The 23,051-nt window shown below is 44.5% G+C and overlaps 1 protein-coding gene across 2 annotated transcripts in view; it reads right to left on the bottom strand.

Annotated features, from left to right (window-relative positions):
• Positions 1-23,051, bottom strand: part of ncoa2 (nuclear receptor coactivator 2) — a 53,790-nt gene that overhangs the window by 4,914 nt on the left and 25,825 nt on the right. Inside the window, exons 4-16 of one of the 2 annotated variants that reach the window (XM_054622558.1) lie at positions 22,803-22,975; positions 19,167-19,270; positions 15,929-16,106; positions 14,106-14,294; positions 11,616-11,717; positions 10,127-10,267; positions 9,623-9,770; positions 7,827-9,183; positions 2,273-2,492; positions 1,952-2,155; positions 1,123-1,326; positions 501-630; positions 100-274 (exon numbers count right to left, since the gene is read on the bottom strand). In XM_054622558.1, the coding sequence (XP_054478533.1) occupies positions 100-274; positions 501-630; positions 1,123-1,326; positions 1,952-2,155; positions 2,273-2,492; positions 7,827-9,183; positions 9,623-9,770; positions 10,127-10,267; positions 11,616-11,717; positions 14,106-14,294; positions 15,929-16,106; positions 19,167-19,270; positions 22,803-22,975 (3,325 nt within the window). The remainder of the gene's footprint in view (positions 1-99; positions 275-500; positions 631-1,122; positions 1,327-1,951; positions 2,156-2,272; positions 2,493-7,826; positions 9,184-9,622; positions 9,771-10,126; positions 10,268-11,615; positions 11,718-14,105; positions 14,295-15,928; positions 16,107-19,166; positions 19,271-22,802; positions 22,976-23,051) is intronic. The other variant, XM_054622559.1, reaches the window with a different exon arrangement.

The raw sequence follows: 23,051 nt of genomic DNA, 5'->3' as shown, positions 1-23,051 counted from the left end.
TGAAACAGGCAGCCGGAGAAATAAATGAAAAAATGCAGAGCCATAAAAGATAATAATAAAAGAGTCACTAAAAACAATAAAATATGACTGTGATCTCACTTGTTCTACCAGAGCAGGGATCCCCAGAGCACGATCAATCTCCTCCAGGCCATCAAAATCTTTTAGTGCAGTGTACAGCTGGGACATCAGGACCCCCTCGTCTACCGCACTGCCTTCACCAGAACCGTGTCCCGTACTACACAGCAGTTCTTCCTGTTGAGCAGAGTGCACCGGCCTGGGAAGAGAGGAGACGGACAAGGTACTTTATAGTTTCTCAATGACAGGATTTTGTCCAGTATAGACCAAAGAAAACTCTTGGACTAACAATGTAAATGCAACAAAATACTCATACAGGAAAGTTTGACAACAAGATAAATGCTACTATTGAGAAGTGAGGCCATTAAGATTTTTTTTTTGCATTATTAAAAACATGTAATTGTAATTTGCAAGTAAGTTCTTACCTGGTCTGGTTAACAAACGCAGTCTGGTCGATGGGCATCATGCTGTCTGGCCAGGGGGCTGTCTGGTTGGGTGGAGCCTGTTGTTGGGTGAAATGGTGGCTGACCATACCAATATCCATATCAGACTGGGCTAAATAGGGGGAAAAAAAACAGATTAAGGCAGGAAAGTAGACGGTAGACATTCAATTCTGCAACTTTGGTTATCTTGAGGAAAACATCTGGAAGCGAGAGGATGGTAAATATTCTTGTACTAAGAACAAACAGCACACAGTGTCAGGTTAGACATTATGTTCATTTCATGAGTGCTGTACTCTGGTTAGCCACTGGGTGGCAACCTTTAACACTCAACGGCAATAAAATATGGGTGATTTGAGGTCTTTTCCTCTGCGCCTTACCAGTCCCTCTGCACCATAAGCTTTAGCGGCCAATCTATAAAATGTAAGTATTTCATCAGCTTTCTGTATTAAATGCTTTAGCACCTTTTGTATTCTTATAGAGACTGGGCAGATGAAGACATGGGGGCTTTATTGTTATGGGTCAATCTGGAATCTACTAAATAATGTTATCTAGTTTCTGCTTTTAAAACTTTATGTATCATTTTCAGGGCACACTGGGCTCTCACCACCGGCCATCATTGGGGACTGGAGCATTGGTCGGGGCCCCGGCTGGCTGTTGGGCCTCATCGGAGCACCGTTCGGCCCCATCCTGCCCTGCATGGGGCCTTGCTGCCCAGGACCGGACGCTCCCAGAGGAGGCGCAGAGGCTGAACCCACCCAGCCCTCCTGCTGCTGCATGCCTGGCCGTGGACCCCCTTGAGCCATCAGTCCTAGAGGAGCAAACACACATATGGAGACAAGAAACAATTAGAAAATATCTCAGGACAGACCTCAATTGATGTTCCCACGATGCAAAGGTGTTATATAAAAGGGGAAAGACGTTTATTGGGGGATGTTTGAGGACTGCTAATATGTGGGAGTGACAGAAACTCTGTGCCAGTGTGGGTGACTAAATATTTCCTGTCACAGGAAGTGAGTCACTGTGCCATGACATGATATGTCACAGGCTGAGAGCTGCACAGAGGTAGAGGGTGAAAGGGTCTTTCCTCAGAATTCTAAAAGCTGAGGTGTTGACAAAAACATTGTCAACATTGTGCTTCGTTCCCTTGTTAGGTTGCCAGATAGGAATCAAACAAGCAAATGAATTCATTTCTGAGTTGATTTTTAGTTTGAGATGACAGTATGTTTTCAAACCTGTGTTTACACATTCCCATGGACATTTTGTAGTATGACTAGAAAGAAGTCTGTCGCTCTGTGGCCTGGTCATTTTTCATTTGATGTACACAACTAAATCAGGGCTTGCCTCATTGTTTGAACAGGCACCGATTCAAAAGGTTCATTTCTTTATTTAAGCGCTCCACTGTGACCAAAAAAAAGCATGACTGCCACACCCACCTGTGCTGACCATACCGGCCTGGTTAGCCATCATGCCGTGACTTCCCACCATTCCTTGCTGCTGTTGCTGTATAAGAGTGTACGGGCTGGTGGCTCTTATGGGGTACTGTAATGAGGGCTGCTGGGGGGACACATTCATGTCCAGAGACACGCTCCTCACAGGCAGACCCCTGCCCGGCTGGCCTGGTCGGACAGCCGCAAAGTCTGAAGGTAGGAATGAAAAGTCAATAATTGAATAGTTCAGACTGTTTCTTAGCTACATATTTAGAATATCATGATGGTAGTATTTTCTCTTAACGCTGTAAAGAGGGCGAGACTTACTCGTTGGGCCCATGCCAGTCCCGATGCCCCGGTGTTGTTGTTGCTGCTGCTGCTGCTGCTGCTGCGCTGCCACGGCCGGATTGGTCTCGGACATCTGCAGGATGTCATTGATGATGTTCTGTTTGTCCATGGGACTGGGCAGCGAGACGGGCCGCGGCTCACAGAAGAGCTGCGGCTGAGCATTCTGCAGGTCGTTCAGGATGTCATCCAGCTCTGATGACTGGAGGGGACACAGAGAGAGAGAGAACAGGGAAACGTGTGAAAACGAGAAACAGATGAGCCACTTGGAGAGACTCCATTTAGAAAAACCAATTGCTGCTTCACCTGCAGACACAAACAAAAAAACGTGTGTGTGTGTGTGTGTGGAAGGCATACACATTCACCGAGTGCACACTTAGTCTGTACACACTACAACGCTTGCATGAGGAGTCTTTATCTTTGAGATGGGAACAGCAGACTTGGCCTTGTTTGTAATAGAGCAGTAACCCCGGGATAACATGGACCACTTTCCATCAAATCTAGGCCAAACTTCACTTTGACTTATCTTATCAGACACGTACGACTCCTCGCTGAACGGCTGGTGTCCTCAAAACGCACAACTGTGTCAGACCCCCCCTTTTCAAAGTTCACAATTTCTAAGCACATATTTAAGAATGACATATTCAACTGAGCATTATTTTGGTCCACGCGGAGTGAAAAAACACGGCAAAGAAATAAAGGATTGAGGCTACTGAAGCTGCTTTCTAGTGAGTGACATTGGAGAGCAGCATGAGGCGGCAGCATGAGTTTGGTTGGTGCCAAAGTTTGAACTGCTCTCTGCCCCCCCCCACTGTAAACAGCTGGACTGAGCCTGACCAACACGGCCCAAGGCTGCATTTTTACACAGCTGGGCTTTGGACTATCTGGCCCGTTTTTGTTTAGTTTTTCACACAACTATCTTAAACAAAGACAAGGCCATGCTGGGATCTGCTTCACTGAACTGCTTCAACTAAGATGAATCTCTGTCACAGTCTTTTGGTTTTTCTTTTACAACACTGGCCCTCGTCTCCTCTGTATATCTGTTTCTTTCTATGAAACACAGGCGGTGGACATAATAACAGGAACACCTAAATAATGCAGTCGAAAACACAACACCTCAACAACCTACAGGCCTAAAAAGAAAAGAAAAACACCTGGCACAATGTCACCATAAGTTGTACAGTATTAACTTCACAAATGAAAACATTAATTGCAGCATTACTGTATTGAATTTGATTGTACAGACAGACATAATAACACCACACAGAAACAGAAACACCAACGTAGGTGATCATATTGCTTCTTAAGAGAGGCCTGAGGGACTTTAGGTAAATAAGTTGCACTGGCTGTAACCGGCCACGAGAGTGCAGCACGCTGGGATTCACTGACGGCTCCTGATCGTGACATACTGTACAGCAGGAAAACAGCACGCCAGCCACTGTTTCAATGTTGTACTTCACTGTTCTAGACAATGACATGTATCTGTTAGGCATGTACACGCTCATGAAGATAACGCACACGCCTGATAGAATGGGTATCTTAAGGGGCCAAGGACTTAAGACCGCATTCGCTGTATTGTAAGACGTAGGAGAGCGAGAGAGAGTAGCACAGTGAGGGGTGGGGGTGGAGGGGTGGCAGTGGTGGGAGAGAGAAAAGCCCTAATGAGGTCAGGAATGATGTAATGCTCCTGTACGCTCTCCGCTTGCTCTTTTCCTCCTCCTCCTCCTCTTCAATTCTCTCCCCTCCCACTTTCTATTCTCTCGTCTTCTCTGGTTGCTTTTACCCTTAATGGGTCCCATTTCTATCAATCCCTGTTACGCTCTTCTTCCAATGTATGTCACTGCATGCACGGCGATGCATGTCCTTCTTCTCTGCATCTCAGGCTGGTTTATACTGCATTTGGTTGAAATGGCAGGGATTTGTAAGGCCGAGTGACCCGTCTGCAGAACATTAGTTAAGTTCTTGACGTTTAGGAAGGTACTCACAGTGGGAGAGCAGCTAAGGACACATACTGTGAATTACAACATGCTGTTTGCTTAAGGGTACACGTCGTGCATATTTTAAAATCCTTGTTTTGTCACTTCAGAGATCATCTCCTTGTTTATCCTGTAAGTGGGTAAACACCTATAGCACGCAAACAAGCATGGTTAACTACTTGAAAAAATGAGTGAGCAACTAACACTTAACTTCATTCGGTTTCTCTTTGATTTTTGTCAACAATTATCCGCAACACTCTCATGTACCATGCATACTTTCATGTACTTTAACAAGGCCTCTTGGTGAGCGGTTAGTTGCGTCCTTAAAAACAGCAGAGGCTGACTTTCTCACATCAGGGTGGCGATGTGGCTCTGCCAAATGTGTATTCTTACAGTTAGACTCAAATCCATTCACTTAAAAAGATCACGTCTGTAAATCAGCGAGATGTTATCATGTGATACAACTTCCCTGATCCCAACTTCACATACAGTGTTGGCACCTAATGCCAATGTGAACTAAAGGGCAGTAGGGACAGCGTGCCTCTCTGACCCGACCAACACCATTTCGTAGCTGAAAAGGGGGAACTGAAAAAGCTGGGTGGGTAAAGCAGAACTGCCAGTGTCAAGTAAGGCAAAATGAAAAGTAATTTCATTCCAGAATCAAGCTGGCCTTTTGTCAACAGAAACTGCTTCTAGCCAAAATCTATTCATCGTGTGAAATAGCAATCTTTCTGTACTGCAATATTTGAAGGTTAACTGCCACGTTGGGAGTGTTACTACCGAATGCTTGACCCTTGTTTGTTGCTGGTATTAATAATGAGATGAATCGCATTTTATAATTTGCAACTATTTATTTGCGTGTGATATCTAAAAAAAAGTTCCATCAAAAAGAGAAATTAAACAAAACAAATCAACTTATGTTGCAACACAATGCATCATTAGGTTTTACTGTGGGACTGGTAATGAGAATAAAAAAAAAAACTGATCTGTAATGGTCACATATTTGCCAATACATCCAGTATAGCAGATTTTTTTTCTGATGGCAGCACCTGTTTTTAATTTTTTTTATTTGCATGTGAGTGAGAGCTGAGTGCCAATGGAAATGACATGTTTTGGCATGCAGTTTGACATTAGATCATCGCTTATAGTATAACAAGAAGAACTGCAGTGTTCACAGACAGAAGAACCTACTGAAGGACCCATTTAAACTGAAGATCAGACTGTATTGGATGTGATAAACTCACTAATTTATTTTCTTTACCCACTTACTTATATTCAGGGTCAATGAGGAGCTGTAGCTATTGTGACCTACATCTGGAATACTTTTTAAGACAGAAGTACTCAATATTAAGTTGAGCTGCAAAGATTTCACATGCCAAAGCAATGCACGACTCGTGTTACCACAGTGAACAGATTTTATAATATAACTGATGATTGGTTGCTTAATTTGACTCATTTTTAGAGTATTAATACGGCGTAGATTAAAGAGAAAAATAAACTTTATTATTAATATGCATTATAATAAGGATACTTATACGTAGTGTTTGTGTACGTGACACTAACTGCAATAACCACGGGAATGCACACGTGTAAAACAGAGATAATCCTGCGTCCCATAGGGCCACGGGACTAAATGACCATACCTACAGTTCCTTCAGCCATTAGCTGAGCCACTACTCCAGAGCTCTGCTCTGATTTCTCATTTAGCTCTGCTTCAGCCATCAATAATTCAGCCCTCAAACAATCATGAGGAGGAGAGAAGACAGAGGAAGAGGGGGGAGGCAGCGAGAAAGCAGTGGGTGAGGTTAGTGGAGAGAAGGATGAGTGGACGTTTTAACTAGTACAGTCAGCTTTCACACATGGCCGAGCAGCAGCTCACCAGTAAGGAGCAGAAACCCACTCGCACACATGTAGCGGCTCTAATGAAGTCTTGGCTTTATTCATGTTCAACAAATGCACTTGTTCTGGGTTGGAAACCACAGTTTAAATGGACTCAGCCTTCACTGTCACCATTTAAAGCTCCAAGCACTTTAATCACCATCTAACTGTGAAACCCAGATTTCATCAATTTCATCAATTTCATTTGTACCATCAGCACAAAAGAGCCTCAGTATCAAAACTTGCATATAAAACCTCTATTTTGCTCAATTTCTTTTTCCCTCTTTTGTTTCTGGTACATTGCTTGTTCTACAAACACACCACTCCCTCTCCCCTCCATCTCCATGGTAGCAGAGAGGACATGCAGGAGCATATGGCTCATCATTTTCACTCTGCCTGCCGAGGCTGGGCTCTCCTGGGGGTATCTACACCTCTCTCATCTCTCCTTCTTTGTTCAGTTCAGCAGCTCTTATTATCCATCCAACCACCTTTTTTCCTCTTCTTCATATGTACCAAGTGGCTGTGCACATACTGTACATACACAACTATCAGGCATAGCTAGCTGACAGCCTGTACCACTGCGCCTCTATCTGCATTGGGAAAATCCACCGTTTCAATAAGAAATGAGCCACAAAGAAGGTCGGGAACAATAAGAAGGCAACCCCTTTAACACCAACACACTGGTTCTTTGTACACCTCTCCAGACCAGGTTCATTTATGCAAGAAATTTGACTTTTGTTTAATGTTTTTCACATTCAAATGGCATGACTATCACCTAGACTCTGTACTGGTCTAAGAAGAGGAGGGTAATGAGAGACAATAGTGACGGCAAAGCGTGCAAGAGCGTTCATGTTCTTTTGTGTAATTCTATGTAATTTTGTGGTTAAGCAGTGATGTGTGTGATAGAACGACATATTGCTAGACTTGTCTTGAACCTGTGTTTAGCAGAGCGTGTCATACACAGGTTTCCTGTATGAAAGGTTGAGTTTCACCAAACCCTGGTTTTCTTTCCTGCATTAGAGAATCAGCATTCTGCAACACAGAACTTTTGAGTTTCACCAGCAGCACTCTCCCTTCTCACTCCCTTTTACTCTTTCCTCCTCTTCTCTCTTTCAGCGCCAGGCCTGACCTGAGCTCGCTGCCAAACCTGCGGATTCTGGCCAAACGCAACCAGGATCAAATGGCTGGAGAACCACAGGGACTCCCTCCAAATGTCACAGTTGTTTGAAGCTTGGCGGCCAGCTTCCCTCAGCTTCTGCTGCCAACGCATAGGCAGTAAACAGACCAGATGTGTTTATTTATGTGAATAAAAAAAACATGCCTGGTGTCTTAAGTGTATATAACAAGACAGTACATCTGAATTGGACTGTATATATGCCACAAATGCTGTCTTTCTGACCTCTACAATGCCAGCCCATTTGTTTATTTAGCTGTAACATCCTGTGTGGACATGGGACTTGGAGGAGTCAACATCTGCTACCTAACCCAGATTAACGCTCAGACAGAGAGGCGAGGCAAGTGGAGCAGTACAGGGCAGAAAACTTTTAGTTTTCGCAATGGGCTGAAGAGAAGGAGGTTACGATCATTCAGTTTCAACATTTCATAGATGAAAATTAAGCAATAAACAAGCAACTTTTCAAACAAGTAAGACACACGAGGAGGAGCTTTCAGTAAAAACTGACCTGTTCAGCCCGGTCGTATCCCGTGTCTTGCTTCTCCGTCTTCACGAGAGGGTGTTTGCCGCCTTCAACCTTCACCTCCCCAGGCTCTAGCTTAGGTACCTTGTCCTTCTGTCCAGTGTCATCCTTATCCAGTAGGTAGCGTAGCAGAGCGTTGTCCTTCTTCTTAGGGCTCAAGGGCTCCTGCTTAAGAGAGATTTCTGCCCCAGAAGCACTACCAGCCCCCTGGCTTTGGTCTTGGCCCAGCTCTTTGCCTGTGGCCTCTGCAGTGAGTTTAGCCAGGTCTACTGGAGATGTACTGTTCTGGAGCAGTTGGTGGAGGATCTTGTGTTTATCCTTAAGTGATGTGGCATGAGTGTTCCCTCCACCGAGGCCACCCCGGACCCCGGTCCCTGCCTGGTCCTTACCCTCACCTCCAGCGCCGGGGGACAGGGGCGTCTCCAGAGGCTCTGGCTTGGTGGTGAGCAGTTGCAGTAGCTTGGTGTGGCCCTTGTTGTCATGAAGACGATTGTGAGCGTCGTGGCCCTCAGGGGGCCCTTCCCTCTCCTCCTTAGGCTCAGCTAGGTTGCTCTCTGTCTGGCCCTGAGTGTGGCCCTGACCAACCTCTGTGTGAGGTCCAAATGAGTCTCCTGTAACACCACCAGTACCACTGCCTCCTCCAAGTTTTGACATCAGATGACTGTTCACCCCTGACCCTGGTGTGACCCCAGCTGGGGAGCCTATCTTTCGGTCAGGGGACCCTAGTGTGTGTGCATGAGGGGCCCCATGCCCATGTCCTACACCGTGGCACTCACTTAGGGCCTGCAGAGCTGACAGAGAACTACTGGTGTAGCTGTTAGCATGGGGGCTAGCCGTGCTACTACTACCTGCACCTCCAGGCCCTCCACCACACATCCCCACCGGGGAGGGTGAGTGCAGGCCTCCTGCTACACGAGGGCTGCCTGCCCCCCCAGGGCTACCTCGGTGTCTGGGAGACAGCATAGAGTTCTGTTGAGGTGGATGGGGTCCGCCGGCTGGGCTGGGGCTAGCGCGAGAGGGGCTGTTCATCCTCCAGTTGGGGCCCTGCTGTGGCGGCTGCATGCCCCCCGTGTGGTTGTGTGGCGGGGGACAGCCAAAACGGTAGCCCTGCATGTGGCCCCCCATGGCTGCCGGTTCTCTGGGACCAGCAGGGCCTTGAGAGGAAAAAGGCGTGCTGTTGCTGCTGATGGTAGTGTCTTGGCCCTGGGGCCCTGAACCTGGCAAACTGCCTGGGGTTGGAGGAGTCATGGAGGGAGTGGAGGAATTCATCGGTTTGGGAGCCATCCCTGTGGCCTGACTGCCAGGACCCATGTCCTGGGCCATTCCACATACTGTCTGCTCTCTAAAGGTTTAAAACAGACACAAAGATAATGCAGCTGATTAGTTAAACAGTTTCAATGTTCTGTAGATTTGAAAATAGAGAAATCAGCCCCTGAAATGTCTTGGGGTTTATCCTGAGTAAGTTTTTCAAAAAGGGCCATTGCTGCTGAATCTTCTATTATTATTTTTCTGTTACCAATTCGACCCTATTCTTACTTAATATCTACATATGTGTTATTGAATAAACTTACCTTTATGTCTGATTTAATTGTGTTATTTCCTGTGCTATTTCCTGAGACCCACACCCCTGGCAAGCACGAATGTACACATCGCATCCACACAGAATACATGAAACCATCGGGTCGTGCTCGAGGGCATCAACAGGCTAAAACATGTAAAGAAGTTCATGCCGCAGGTTTGCCTCTCTCTTTCCTGACACAGGTGTAGGTAGCGAGGCATACCTCTGAAGAATGTGCAGGGACATGTAGAGCTGGGGTTCATTGGTGGCGGGCGAGCGCACCAGTTTGCTCTTGGTGTGGGCCGACACGATGGTTCCGTCAGAGAGGGAGAAGCGGTAGATGGGGCTGAACGCCTGGCCGTGGCGGAGCACTGAGGACACATATGCAGTTGTATCAGTAGATGCGCGCACAAAACATTTCTTATTCAGATCATTTGTTTACAAATAACAACTTTTTTTTCTGGGTTTCCTGTTCTGTACTGTTTAGGTTTGGTTTTCAGTTTGCTTTTGTAACAGCAATAAAATGTGGATTGAATTAAAGGTCTCAAAGCAGCAGCTTATGATTAACCATGAGGCTTTGGTTAGAAAGGACTCATGGTTTGACCCGTGATCAATTCACCATTAAATACTAATGCAGTGGTCTGACAACAGAATTGTAAAGACCAAAAGAAGTAACTATCAAAAGACATTAATTAAACATGATATTATTTGCAGTTGGTGGCATTACCTTCCTGCTGATGTCTCTTGGCAAAAGACATCTCTCCGTCGTTCTGGAGGTGGAACCTCTGGATGCAGCGCCTCACCAGATCCTCCCAGCCCGGCTTCATGGACGCCCGCAGCAGACTGGTATCCAGGGACGTTATCTTACCTAAACACAGAGGACCGGATTAGAGAGGCCTTAGTCAGACATTGTAATAAGGATTTTAAAAAAAACTTATACAAACAGCAGCTGAGCTGATGGGGATTCAATGTCTCCCTCAAACATAAACATGTCGAGCAGCTTGTTCACCAGAACATTCTCTTCTCGTGGCCACTTTGCAGCTCCGTGGTTTGATATTAATTGAAGAAATACTAAGGATCTACTCCTTTTACATTTTAATTACAACTTATCCGTGCTAGTGAGGCAGTGAAATCAAAAGAAGAGAAAGTCCTGTCTACTAAAGATTAGATATCATTTGTACATATTTCTGCCTGTCAGTACAAACTGTATGCTCGCCGTTTAGACACAACAAGTCAAAAGGAGTCATTCTATTAGTCACAGTTCAGATCAACTATCTGTAAAACTTCAAAAATACATCCATGCTACGTGTATAAACACAATCATAAATACTTAATCAGTTCAACAGTTGTCCCTCATCTGTTAGCTATTTAAATGGAGGTAGTGATGCATTAAAAAAAAAGGGCTGACAAGCAGACTGCTGCTTGAATGACAGCCATAGGAACTGACTAAAGACTTATCACACAGCCTGCTACAGCACAACACCATAACAAATTCTGGGAGTGAAAAAAAAAATCTTGCTCTCAATCTTGTTCAATCTTATTTTTATCCAGAATTGAGCAACCACAACAAACAGGGTAACAAATGTGGGCATGCATACAAGCCTTCAATAGTCTGGGTGGGGAACTACAGTAAATTACTATATGTCAGCAAGTAACTGTGCATGTGTGTGTGTGTGTGTGTGTGTGTGTGTGTGTGTGTGTGTGTGTGTGTGTGTGTGTGTGTGTTGTGTGTTTGCATGCCACACACAAATGGTACAAGCACATCAAACACCAGGTGACAAACAGACAACCGTCTGCATCTATGTACTAGAGTTCAGACAGGTACTTTACCTCCCAGAGTGCAGACAGAGGTGGGTAGCCCTTTTTAACTTAAGCATTCAATCCTAAGGGCCTTTACCAAGGATATAATAATCTTTAAATACCTAAACTGTAGTGTGAGGTGATTTATGAGCTGGTGACATGGGATGAGATTGTGCTGAGGATGTGCCTGTGGGCAAAGCTTTATTCAAACAGCTGAAAATGCTCTACAGAATTGGTTACGGGGGGACTGTGGGATCAAAAATGGTCACTGTGATTGGCATTACCTTTTACTGAACAGTGCATTTCTGAGGGCTGAGAAAATTTAGTTTTGTCTGCTGAAAAAGAAATCTAGTTTGCTGTGAATGTTCCTCGCTATTTTAGTTTGTAGTTCCCAACTGTGTGACCGGTTTGAGTACCTTGCAGGTCTTGCCGTGTGGTGAAGCTCTCATGCGTGGGATGCATAGGTCGTTCCTTCATGGGCACCCTGCGAGCCACACAGATCAGGCATGACTGAAAGTCTAAAAGAGAGAGAGGAAAAGAGAGAAAGAGAGAACAGAGGGAATGTGCGGAGGAAAGATGATGTAGAGGATGAAACAAAGAGGACAGGCCAGAGACAGCGGGGAGGAAAGGGGGATGGGAAAGGGGAGGAGAGGGGAGGATGGGGGCGTAAATGATCGAAACAGAGACAGGGAAAGAAAATGAAATGCATGTTATTCCCAGGCAGCATAATTAATACAGTTATTAATGAGCATGGGGATCAGGGCTCCGCTCCTTTCATGAGGAGGAGCAGCTATCGCTGGCAAGGGAAATGATGAAGTGTGACCTTTGAAGGTGCGTGTGCGTGTGTGTGTTTGTGTGCGAGTGCTTCCATGTGCGTATGCCCGCGTGCATGTGACTCCGGCTGGTCTCACCCACAGTGCCATCTCACCCTGATGACACCTCCCCTGGCCCAACATTAAAGACTGCCATAGCTCAATCACGGCAGTCGCCTCTAACACACACACACACACAGACGCACACACATGACACCGCCAAGTCCGGGACTGGGGTGACCCCAAAAGGTCTGCCATCTAACTTTCCTGTGCCAGTAATACCCCCCCCAACCCACACATGTTTCTGGCAAAGAAATGCATGCCAGGGTTGACACACACATTCCTCATTTTGACTTGTAAACAGGGCCTCTTGGGTGGTCCGGCCCTTAGATCTGTGAATCTCTCTCAATTCTCTCGCTTTCCTCACTCCTTCCTTCCTTCCTCTGTCTATGGCTGGACAAATTCCTGCAACTGCAACCGCTGATCCTGCCGTGCTACTCACACACTCTCACTCACACTCACACACACACACACACACACACACACTCTGGCCTGGGTCCTAGTCAGTCTCTGTGCCAAAGTATGGCTGGCAAGCAGCTGGTGCACAGAGGAAGCCAGAGAGAGAGAGACAGGTTTAGACTTGGAGTGAAACATTTACATTTTCACTTATTGTTTAAATTAACCGCTGAGTGATAGTTTGGCCGTGTGAAGTTATGGTTGCTCATCAAAGCCACTGAGCAGAGAGGATTCTGGTAGTTCAGATGTAGAATACTGGAATTGTTTTTGAGAGCTTTACGTATCAATGCTTTACATGGTGCTGAAAGTTTTTGGATAAAAAGGGCATTCACTTGTGATGGAAATTTACTCAAACTACAGGATCTCAAGTTCCAGTCTGAAGGCATGAAAACCACTGGAAAGCCCAGTGACCTCTCACTGACCGAACACTGTGAGGAGAGCCGAGCCAACATACAATTTACATCATTTCCCAGGAAAGGCGAGCAGATGTTTATGCTAGTGGCCACTGGGAACGCAGCTTCTCTGCTCACATATGCTCCAAAACACGTTTCCAACATGAAGTGATGATACTTTCTGTGGAGAATTATTTCAAGGTTATCAATTAGACCGGTTTACTACTGATGCAATAAAAGCTACACCCTTTCCTTTGGAGTCATTTGCCAATGTTTGTGAGGGATGTGCATGAATTAAAGATAGGCTTTAATGACAGCTGCCCGGCCTTTCGTCTCCCTTGTGTCACTTCACTTTTCATGGATGTAAGTTGAGTGGCACCAGAGCTGCTCCTCAGCGGTTGCGTGTACAGCTTTCCACATACAATGCCAGTTTCGAGACAAAAATATGGCTAATTCTCAATGACCTAAGGATAATGTAAATGGATGCTCATTTTTAAAACCGGTCGGATCAGCAGCAGTCACGTTTAGAGGTTTCTCACAACCAAGACAGCCTCGATTTTGTCCTCATCACGGTTTCTGAGCTACAACATGAGCAATCAATTTGAACTATTTAGGAATTCTGATTCAGAGTCATCTTTCATTCAGCTGTCTTTTGAATATTTCAGCAAATCAGTCGGATGTTATGTAAGGTAGAGAGAAAGAATTTGTTTTCGGGTTTTGTTGTCGGTCTTGCTATGTCAGTTTACTTGTCTTTTTTGTACTGTATAGTCTAATTTTAAAAGATAATTTAAGTCTCAGTTCTCCCAAAAGCCATCTTCCATTCCTCAGTCATAACTGTTTGCCTTTTGTCTCTGCTGACTATTGCTTTATAAAATGACTGCTGAGTGTTTTAAAAACTGTTTCACTGATGACTTAGAGCTTGCAATTTAAATATGTCCTAAAATAAAAAAAATCTGAGATCATAATCCGACTCCAAAATTCCTCACAGTTTTCAATTGACCATCCTATTTTTAAATTGCAAAAGTGTCTAAAAGATACTCTAGATTACATCATAATATTACAAAATGTGACTGGTCATATACATATCAGGGTTGTTTCGTAGGGTCACTGAATTTATGTCTAATGATCCTCTTAACTATCTATCCACCCTCTTTCCCCCACACCATCTCCCACTCTCGTTGCGTACCGTCTCCTTCCTCCTTGATGGACTTGGGCTCCGATACGGCGAAACACTGCATGGTCTCATATTTCTGCTGCTGAGGCTCGTGCTCGTGCAGCTCGTCCTGGTTGTCGCTGTGGGGATTGACCAGCATCCGGCAGTTGAATGTGTGACTGTTCCTCCTCGGACCCTCACTGGACCATGGGACGCCATTCACTGCAGGGGGAGCGAGAAGGGGCAAGGGAAATTTACAATGTGGCCGAATTTTATTCAATACATTTTTTTATTGCAGTCAAAAGTGAACAACAAGAGCAGCGGCGAGCACTGCCAAGAGAGGCTACCACACTGCGAGTGAAAGACTTAATGAGAGCAAGACAGAGAGAATGAAAGCGGAAAAAGTGTATAAAAAAAAAAAAAAAAAAAAGAGAGAGAGAGAGTTGCTGGGTAGAGATCAGTCAGAATGAGCAGTTGGAACCCTGAGCCCTGTGCCATCCATCCACAGCCATGCATCACAGCCAGGCCTCCATATGCATGTCCTCTAAAACATCATTGCCAATCTTTCTTCTCCTTTCCAACACTTACACAGGCAGACACGCATATGTACACACGTGTGCAAGCAGACGTGCACTTACGTACACACGCACGCACAAAAAAAAAAAAAAATAAAGAGACGTGTACGGTCCCGCACACAACTCATTTAACTCTAGCAAACTCCCATCACACTCCATCTGGTTTGTGATCTCATTCAGTGCATTGATAATCTCCCAGTATCTGGGACACAGCCCGCTGATCGTTTCCAGGGTACTCCGGTCTGTGCTGCTCTCCCACCCAGATGGCTGGGCACTCAGACCTCAATCCCAAGCACCAGGAGAGGAAGAGGAGAGGGGGGACTTATAAAGAGCTCCTGATGGGGTGCTCTGACATACATTGCCAATCACGACTTACGTAGAGGGAATGGAGAGGTAGAATGTGGAGAAGGAATGGAGGTAGGGTATGAAAGAAGAGAGGAGACGGGAGGAAAAAGAACAGGGCAAAAAAAACTGGAGAGAAAAGAAAAAGGCGTACGAAAATAAATGGCCTGCTTTCATGAGATGAGCAATGCTAGCATAAAGACAATGCTTTTCAGGGAGGCTAGGAAATAGGAAAGACAGACCATATGAAATGGGAACTTGGGTGAGGGTGAGAATAACACACAAAGCGAGGAGAAGGGGACGGAAGGGCATGAGATGAGATATAGGAAGGGAGGGATGCTGCTGACAGGGGAGAGGAGCGGAAAAAAGAAGTTAATTAGCTGAAAAGGGAGGAGGGAAAAGAGAGGAGCGAGAGCAAATGTCTGGGCTGAGCATCAGCAAAAGAGAAAATGAAGAACCTATAGGTTATATGCACAGTGCCAACCCTGTATACAAAAGCTTACATAACACTTTGTACTATTCGGGTTTACCACATCCTCTCCGTAGCAGTTTAACAGTAAACATTTTAGCGTTTTAATTAAACTGACATCACCATTAAACCGCCACCGGCAACTGTCTGAACAGAGAGAAAAAAAAAAGAGAGGTGTGATGGGAGAAGACGGAGGAAGCACACTATGTAAGAAACAAGAGATGAGGCCAAGGTGTGAACAAGACCCTGCTAGGGTACGAGCACAGGTGGGAGTGACGCAACATAGAGGACATACGGAGTCGGAGAGAGAGAGAGAGAGAGAGAGAGAGAGAGAGAGAGAGAGCGAGAGAGAGAGAGAGAGAGGTGGAACACAGGTGACACAGCGAGAAACAAACAGGTTGAAAAAAAAAATGAAAAAAAAGACAGAGCGCAAAGCAAAGGCTGGCAGAGGAAATAAGCTTGAGGCTAACCGAGAGATTTGGGCAGCAGGTTCTTGATGAACTCGGCGTGATCCCCGACGTGCAGCACGCTGTAGACACTGGTGTTCATGAGCTCCTCCTGGTTGTAGCGCAGGTACTGGGTCACATTTTCAGACACAAACACGATGTTACCCTCCATGTTCACCACAAAGAAGAAGCCGTCCAGGGCCTGGAAGAGTGAAGGAGAGAAAACAGTTTAGAGCTGGCAAGTTGGTTTATTTACATTTTCTACACAAACACAGAACAGATCTCTGACAGTGAGTTTTACAACCTGGATTTCCCATTAGTACTGGCTGATAACTAGCTGCTATATCACAGAACCTGAGTAGGTTATTAAAAGCGTATCCTACGATATGCATTTTTCCACTCATAGAATATTGGTATAATTTTACTGTTCTAGTTTGAAACTCTCACATCCAACACCACAAGCTGAATTTGGATTTACAAAGGATTTCCAGGGCTTCGTACAAAGCCCACATTCCAGATATAAATGCAGAGAAGTTCTGCAGACTTCCATTGTATGAGTACCTTTCAAAAGAAATATGTTCTAAAAATGGAGGGAAAACTATTCAAGGAACATGTTTTGAGTATTAACTGGTAATTCCTATCAAATTGTATAAATATGCAGCACATCTGCCTGCCTTCGCCCATTGACAGCTGAGATAGGCTCCAGCACCCCTGCGACCCTTAACTGGATAAGCAGGTTACGGAAAATGGATGGATCTCCATTGTTTAAAAAAAAAGAAAAAAAAGAGGCGATTGGTGCACTGTGTACTGGGTACATCAATCACTCCTGCAGATGCTCAACATCGGTGAGTCTGTAAGAAGGCAGGATAGAAGCATGTGCCTGCTGAGATTGGAGGATGTGAAAGAGGAGGAGGAGCACTTAATTGAAAGAATACAGCCCCAGGTTGGCCATTACACACACGATGGTGTCAATTAGGCCATCAAATCACCCAGAGCCCTTAAAAGAGAATTCTGGTGGTTGTAAAGCTGTAAAATCTAGTGGCAAGATAAGAGATAAGGGACTACTGCCAAGGTGTCTCCTCGCCTCTGCTTAAATAATCATTACCTACACACCACACAGATTACATTACATGTATATGATGTTTTTTACTGCATAAATAACTGTAAATAAACCAAATATCGTCATATATTTTCATGATACAATGCATATTGCCAGTTGCACATCTGGTTTTCCCCACCCTTCCCCCGATAGAGCACCCTGTGTGGAACTATAGTCAACTGTCCGTCTCTGCAACTACGCTGCAACAAACCAGTTGGCTCAAATTTGGGGTGTAGCAATGTCCTACATCCCATGTTACACATTATCACATTGGAACTTAAGGCTTCCGTTGCCTGCATTAACACAGCACACGCTGAAAATAGACTTAAGGAGATCTCATCTATCACTGCACGAAGCGGAGCAGTTCCAAAACGCAACGTGGTTGTTGTGCAAGTCCAGCCTGTGTGAAGAAAGCCCTACTCGTCCAGTACACGGCCTAACATAAAATGTGAGTAAACACTCAGTGCCAGCTACTGCCTTCTTCCAGAGACTGTTGAATAATGCTGTTAGCCAGTACCTTCATGTATAATGCCCTGATTAAATAAACACTATAGAGGTGACTAAAGCTGATTCAAATAAATACACACACACTGAGGCACCATACTTACCATGCTCCATTTTGCTCCAAGCTTATTGTCCTGATATATAATTCTATACTGCTAAACCTCCCACAGCAATGTACAGTAGGTAGTGAATTGTTATGGTGTAAGGAACAGGGTCTTGTCTACTCCCCTCTGGGTGTTACTGTTATTTATGATATGATACTGGTGCTTTGCAAACGGGATCTCGCTTCACATAAATTCTTGCTAACTAGGCTGTATTTTCCACATGACAAAGCACAACTGTCTCGTTAAAAACAATTCAAAACAGGTCTCTTTTGGAGCTCAGTATTGAACTTAGCACTTTTTTTTTTGTATAAACAGCAAGTGTATGTAGCACTGAATATTAAAAACTGTCAAGTCCCTTAATCTTGAATCAAATTTTTGGTTAGATTATTAGATCATTACTGATATAAATCATATTTTCAACAGTGGGGCATCATTCAATTAGGCTTCTTTAAAGACAAAAAGGGGTTTCTAAAGCAACTTTTATTTTTCTCAAAGTAAGAAATCAAAATGCGTGTTGTTTTTGTATTTGTAATGAAACGTGGGTGTAATATTGGCACTGGTATTTGAACATTTCAATACAAACTCTAAATACAAACTAACCCTAACCCTAGTCTCTTCTGTTCTCCAAAAATGTCGTCACACCACACAACAGCAGCCATAAGGAGCAATCTAGCAGGAATGCAAAGTAAATGCTGCAGCAGTCATGTGACAGAACAAGACTGGCCCCCAGAGGGTTAAAACAACAGCACATTAACGCTTTTTTCACGGCTTTCTCCGTCTTCCGGCGCTCGCATGAGAGCGGGCAGCCGAGAGCCTTGGAAGAGGGTCGTGGGGGCACGTGTGTGCATTTCCTGCCGACAGCCAATCTCCTCAGAGCTTCCTGTAATGAGCCCGGCCTGGCGGACGGGGGACATGGCCGGAGCAGAGCGGGTGTGAATGGCCAATTGCTGTGTTTTGGGGCTGCTGACAGATGGGAAAGCATGCAGGCTGCACTGGGCTATATTTAGCCGCGAGTTAGTATGTCGATTCAGTGACGCTGGACCGGGAGAGCTATAAATATTCCATGACAGGACAGATCTAGAGGCAAATGAAGGGAAGATGGGAGGGCGAGAGAAAAAGAGAACTGAACAAGTAAGAGAGAGAGAGAGAGAGAGAGAGAGAGAGAGAGAGAGAGAGAGAGAGAGAGAGAGAGAGAGAGAGAGAGAAGAGAGAGGAAGTGAGTGAGAGGGGGAGGCTCAATGAACTGATTCATTCGCCAGGCTGTTGCTTTCTTTCCCATTATACGTAAGCACTTCAGTGGCCCTCCACGGGACAACGAGGCCATTGCTCTGCCTGGTGATTTACAGCCAATCCGGGGCAGATACAAGATGCTGGCAGCATTTACTCCACGCAGCTACACTCACACACAACCACCACCGAGAGTGACCCATTTGAGATTGTTCTCTATGGATAGAACTCTTCATCATATACCAATCATGTTTTGAAGAGGAGAGTATACCGTGCGCGAGTGTTTTGGTATCTCGATATGACACTATGAATGAGCAAGTTAACCCACCTCCAGCATCATTGGTCCCAAGGCATCTTTGTCAATCACACTTTGGCCTGTTGATGAGACATCGGCCTTCTGTACCTCCTCCTCATTCGCTGCTGCAGCTTTTTCTGTTGAAAGGAAAAGTCAATGACAAAAGTTTAGAGGCAAACAAGACAAAAGACTGATTCAAGAGAAAATAGATCTTCATTTTAAGAAATCTTACATAAACCTCCTTTTAAGTTATACTAGGTGACAATAATCTGTTGTCATGGGGGACAAAACTACATAACACAAAATGCAGGTCAAACCCACATACTTCAAAGGGGTCACTTGTTGACAAGACTTTAAACAAGTATCTTTGCGGCTAGGAAGCAAACACATTTTGTCCCATTGTAAAAACATGCTGCCATGGCTTAAACCCAAGCAGTGAGCAGCGAGCAGAGTGAAAGGTTGTTGTAAAGGACTGTGTCAGAGCACGCGGCTGCCACGCTGGTGGCAGCCACTGGATGGATTACATTGTTAAAAAAGAAAAAAAAGGCTATTATGAAGACACAGAGTGTAAACAACTCATACTCCCAATAGAGTAGCAAGTTGTTACTATGTTGTCAAGCGGCAAAGGCTAACCCAAAGAGTTGACCATAAACCCTTTTACGATTTGCGGTTAATTATTAATTAAGTAACAGAATAGAAGGATTTATTTTAATTTTTATTAAAGATACCTTGAGAGTAAATTTCTTTGCAAAACACTGGTTTAATCTTTAACCTGGTTCTGGTATTTTGGCGCAGCAATTTGAGCAGAGATCTAAGATAGTGATTTCACAATGTCATAAACATTTAGAACTGGACTGCCTTTCTCAAATAACTTAGCTGGCAGTGTCTCCTTGTGACCGCATACTCCTATTGGATTACCAAGTATGTATACAGAGAGTATGACTTTTGCAAAGAGGTACTTATGGTGTATAATGTTACCAAAACTGGACCTTGACAACTTGCTGCACAATGATGTTTCAACATGATGAACATAGTTGATTGTGCTGTGAATTTAAAAGGTGCAGCAACAAACCTTGTAATGTACTTATTGTGTTTACCGGTACTTAGGAGTGAATATCAAGAGTATCCTGAAAGCTCCTGTACCTGCACTATGGTGCTGTGCATTTGTCCATGTGAGTGATTGGGTTAATAACCATGCAGAGAAGCCTTATGTTCAGAGCGTAGGCTGCCCTACTTTTGGAGATGATGATGAGAGGCGGAATATGAGTGGGCTGTTTGGGGGGGGGACACATTTAACTGTCGCACCATGCCAAGAAGAGGGCTGACCATATGGTGAGAGAATGTTGTGGTGAAAAGCAAACAAAATCATGTCCTCCTTTTTTTTTTTTTTGGGGGGGGGGGGGGGGTGTAGATGTGTGAACACGGACACAAATGCAGGTTTCCCCTCTGTGGGCTCGTGCAGCACCGCACAGACCCACATTCATCTCTTTCAGCATTAATGATGTGTGCATCAGCAGGACCTCTCCAGGCCCAGCGGGGCCCAGTATACCAGCACAGCTGCCCTGGGTACAGACCCATCACTCAATGTCAGTGAAGCCCTCACTGGCTCTCCGTCCCTCTGCAGAACTGTGCCACAGATAGAGGGAGGAACTGATTATTTATAAGGGTCATGTCCGCTACCTAATCTATAACTGCCAAGACATTTGCCATATACTCTGTTCTTTTCTCTCTTATTTTACATAGTAGTGTATTTGGACATTTCTCACACATTTACAGTGAATACAAATATTGTACTTGGCTATCTATAAGTTGTAGCTACAGTATATGTTACCATTCGGTCTACGAAAGCTGTGTTGGCACGAACGAGCAGTTAAAGAGTGAAAAGGAAGTTGTAAAACTCTTGTTGCTGCCCTTATTTTATAAGCTCTATAAAGATATAACTCAACATAATGTCTATCAATAAGCAACAAGATGTAAACGGGGGGGCGAAAGAACAGAACTCCATCCCTGATTTCAATTAGGGGAAATGTGTGCAGACAGCATGAGAGGAACAAACAGGGATGAATTAACAGCTTTCAGTAGGAGGCCACTCTTTCGAAAGGCCATCATCGCTGCATTGCATGTCCTCTGCCGGGATGTGACACCGATCAGTGAGAATTATTAAGTCACATTTGTGTAATTTAATACATTCAGTACCGTCACCATAAACTACGAAAATCTTTCACACAGTAATGATGCTTTCGGGGGGGGGGAACAATAACAAGCCTATAGAAAGAGAGATTATGCACTACAAACAATACTAAACAGATGGCAGATGATGTGCAATGAAAAGAACACATGGTGGTGGTGGTGACATGATGTAATATAGACTGAGCATAAAGACATCTACGTGAGCTTTCAGTGCATTTCTAGCTCAACAACAAGTGGGACAAGAAAAACAGATGACTACTTTAATTGATGCCCCTCTGAAGCATGCACGATGAGGTGAAGCTCTCTGTGTTAGCTATAAAAAGTGTGTCTATTGCTGGAGCAGAAAAGCAGGACTGTTTAGCCCTCCTCCTCAGTGGTTGCTGTACAAACACAACCATGCCTTTAGACACAGGCAGGGGATGTTACTCTAGCCTAGTGCAAAAAGAAAAACGAGAGTGAGGAAAGGAGGGAGGGACGGAGTATGGAATAAGACAGTAGAGTGGGGGAGTGACGGTCAGACGGTAGCCAGAGTTTGTGTGTGATTTTTGCATCACATTACTCACCATTACACAACGCTTGGCTCTGTGAGTCACATAAAACTAGTTGACATCATCAGTCGGTCTGATTCATGTATACCTTGAGTGGGCCACTCTTTGTCTACCCGTCACTCAGCCGCTTTCTTTTCTTTGCATAACACTGCACAAGCTTATTCACAGTTTAATATCAGCTTTAATGTTTTCGTAAGGAAAGCTACAACTTTTATTGCTATGTTTGGACCTATAAGAAGAATTAACAAATGATTAGACCATTGATGTTGGTTTGTTAAATCCAACATGAAAAAAAGTAAAAACACAGACCTCAACTAATTGCAAAATAGTACTAAAAAGGAGAAGCTGGCAAGTGCAACTGAACAGGCTGATCCATTTGCCTGATGTTCTGGCTCAGGAGAGAAGTGGGGAAAGACCAGCAGCCAAAAAAAAAACTGCTTTGGTTCATCCACATGATGAAGTGATGGAGGGAACATTAAATCACATGTGCTGCTCCTTAATAACAACATCAATTATTGTGTGTGGAACAGATCCCAAACTATAATATTTATGGCATCAAATCTGATGCTCCTGCCAACACAGTGCCACCTGTGGCACTTGTGGTTATATTGGAGCCTTGCAAACACAACCACATCCTAAGCATATCCATGATATTGTAGCACCTTCTTCTCAGCATAAGTAGCTTTAATTCAAACCAGTGTTAGATCCATTTGTTGCTATTCACTTAGACTAGGTTTTAAATGTAGGTCGGTCATAGCAACTGAGACGAAAGACTGTAGATGAAAAGATAATGTGAGATAAATGCTTCAGAAAAAGCAACCAGCTAAACGGTAATGGTATTCCTTTCACTGTTGCTCTGCTTGGGACCCATCACCTTGACTTTTTCTGCAACCGACATAGACAATGTGTCGAAAATCATTAGAGGTTGTACCTTGCTCCTTTATCTGTCTGATCTGTTTCACAGTTTCCTTCAGGATTGCACATTTGTCAGGCTTGACATTGAAGTTGTCGATGTCGTTGAAGTTGGCAAAGATCAGCTCGGCGAGCTCTTCGATGTATTTGTTCTCGTGCTCGCGGTTGCGTTTCTCGTTGCTCCGCTTTGGACTACAGAGACAAAAAAAAAAAAAAGACAGGGGTGAGGAAAAAGCAATGAAGAAGATGGTTACAGCAGGAGTGAGTA

Source organism: Anoplopoma fimbria, chromosome 21 (genome assembly GCF_027596085.1).
Source record: "Anoplopoma fimbria isolate UVic2021 breed Golden Eagle Sablefish chromosome 21, Afim_UVic_2022, whole genome shotgun sequence".
Classification (NCBI taxonomy): Eukaryota; Metazoa; Chordata; class Actinopteri; order Perciformes; family Anoplopomatidae; genus Anoplopoma; species Anoplopoma fimbria.
This window is presented reverse-complemented; position numbering and strand designations above follow the sequence as displayed.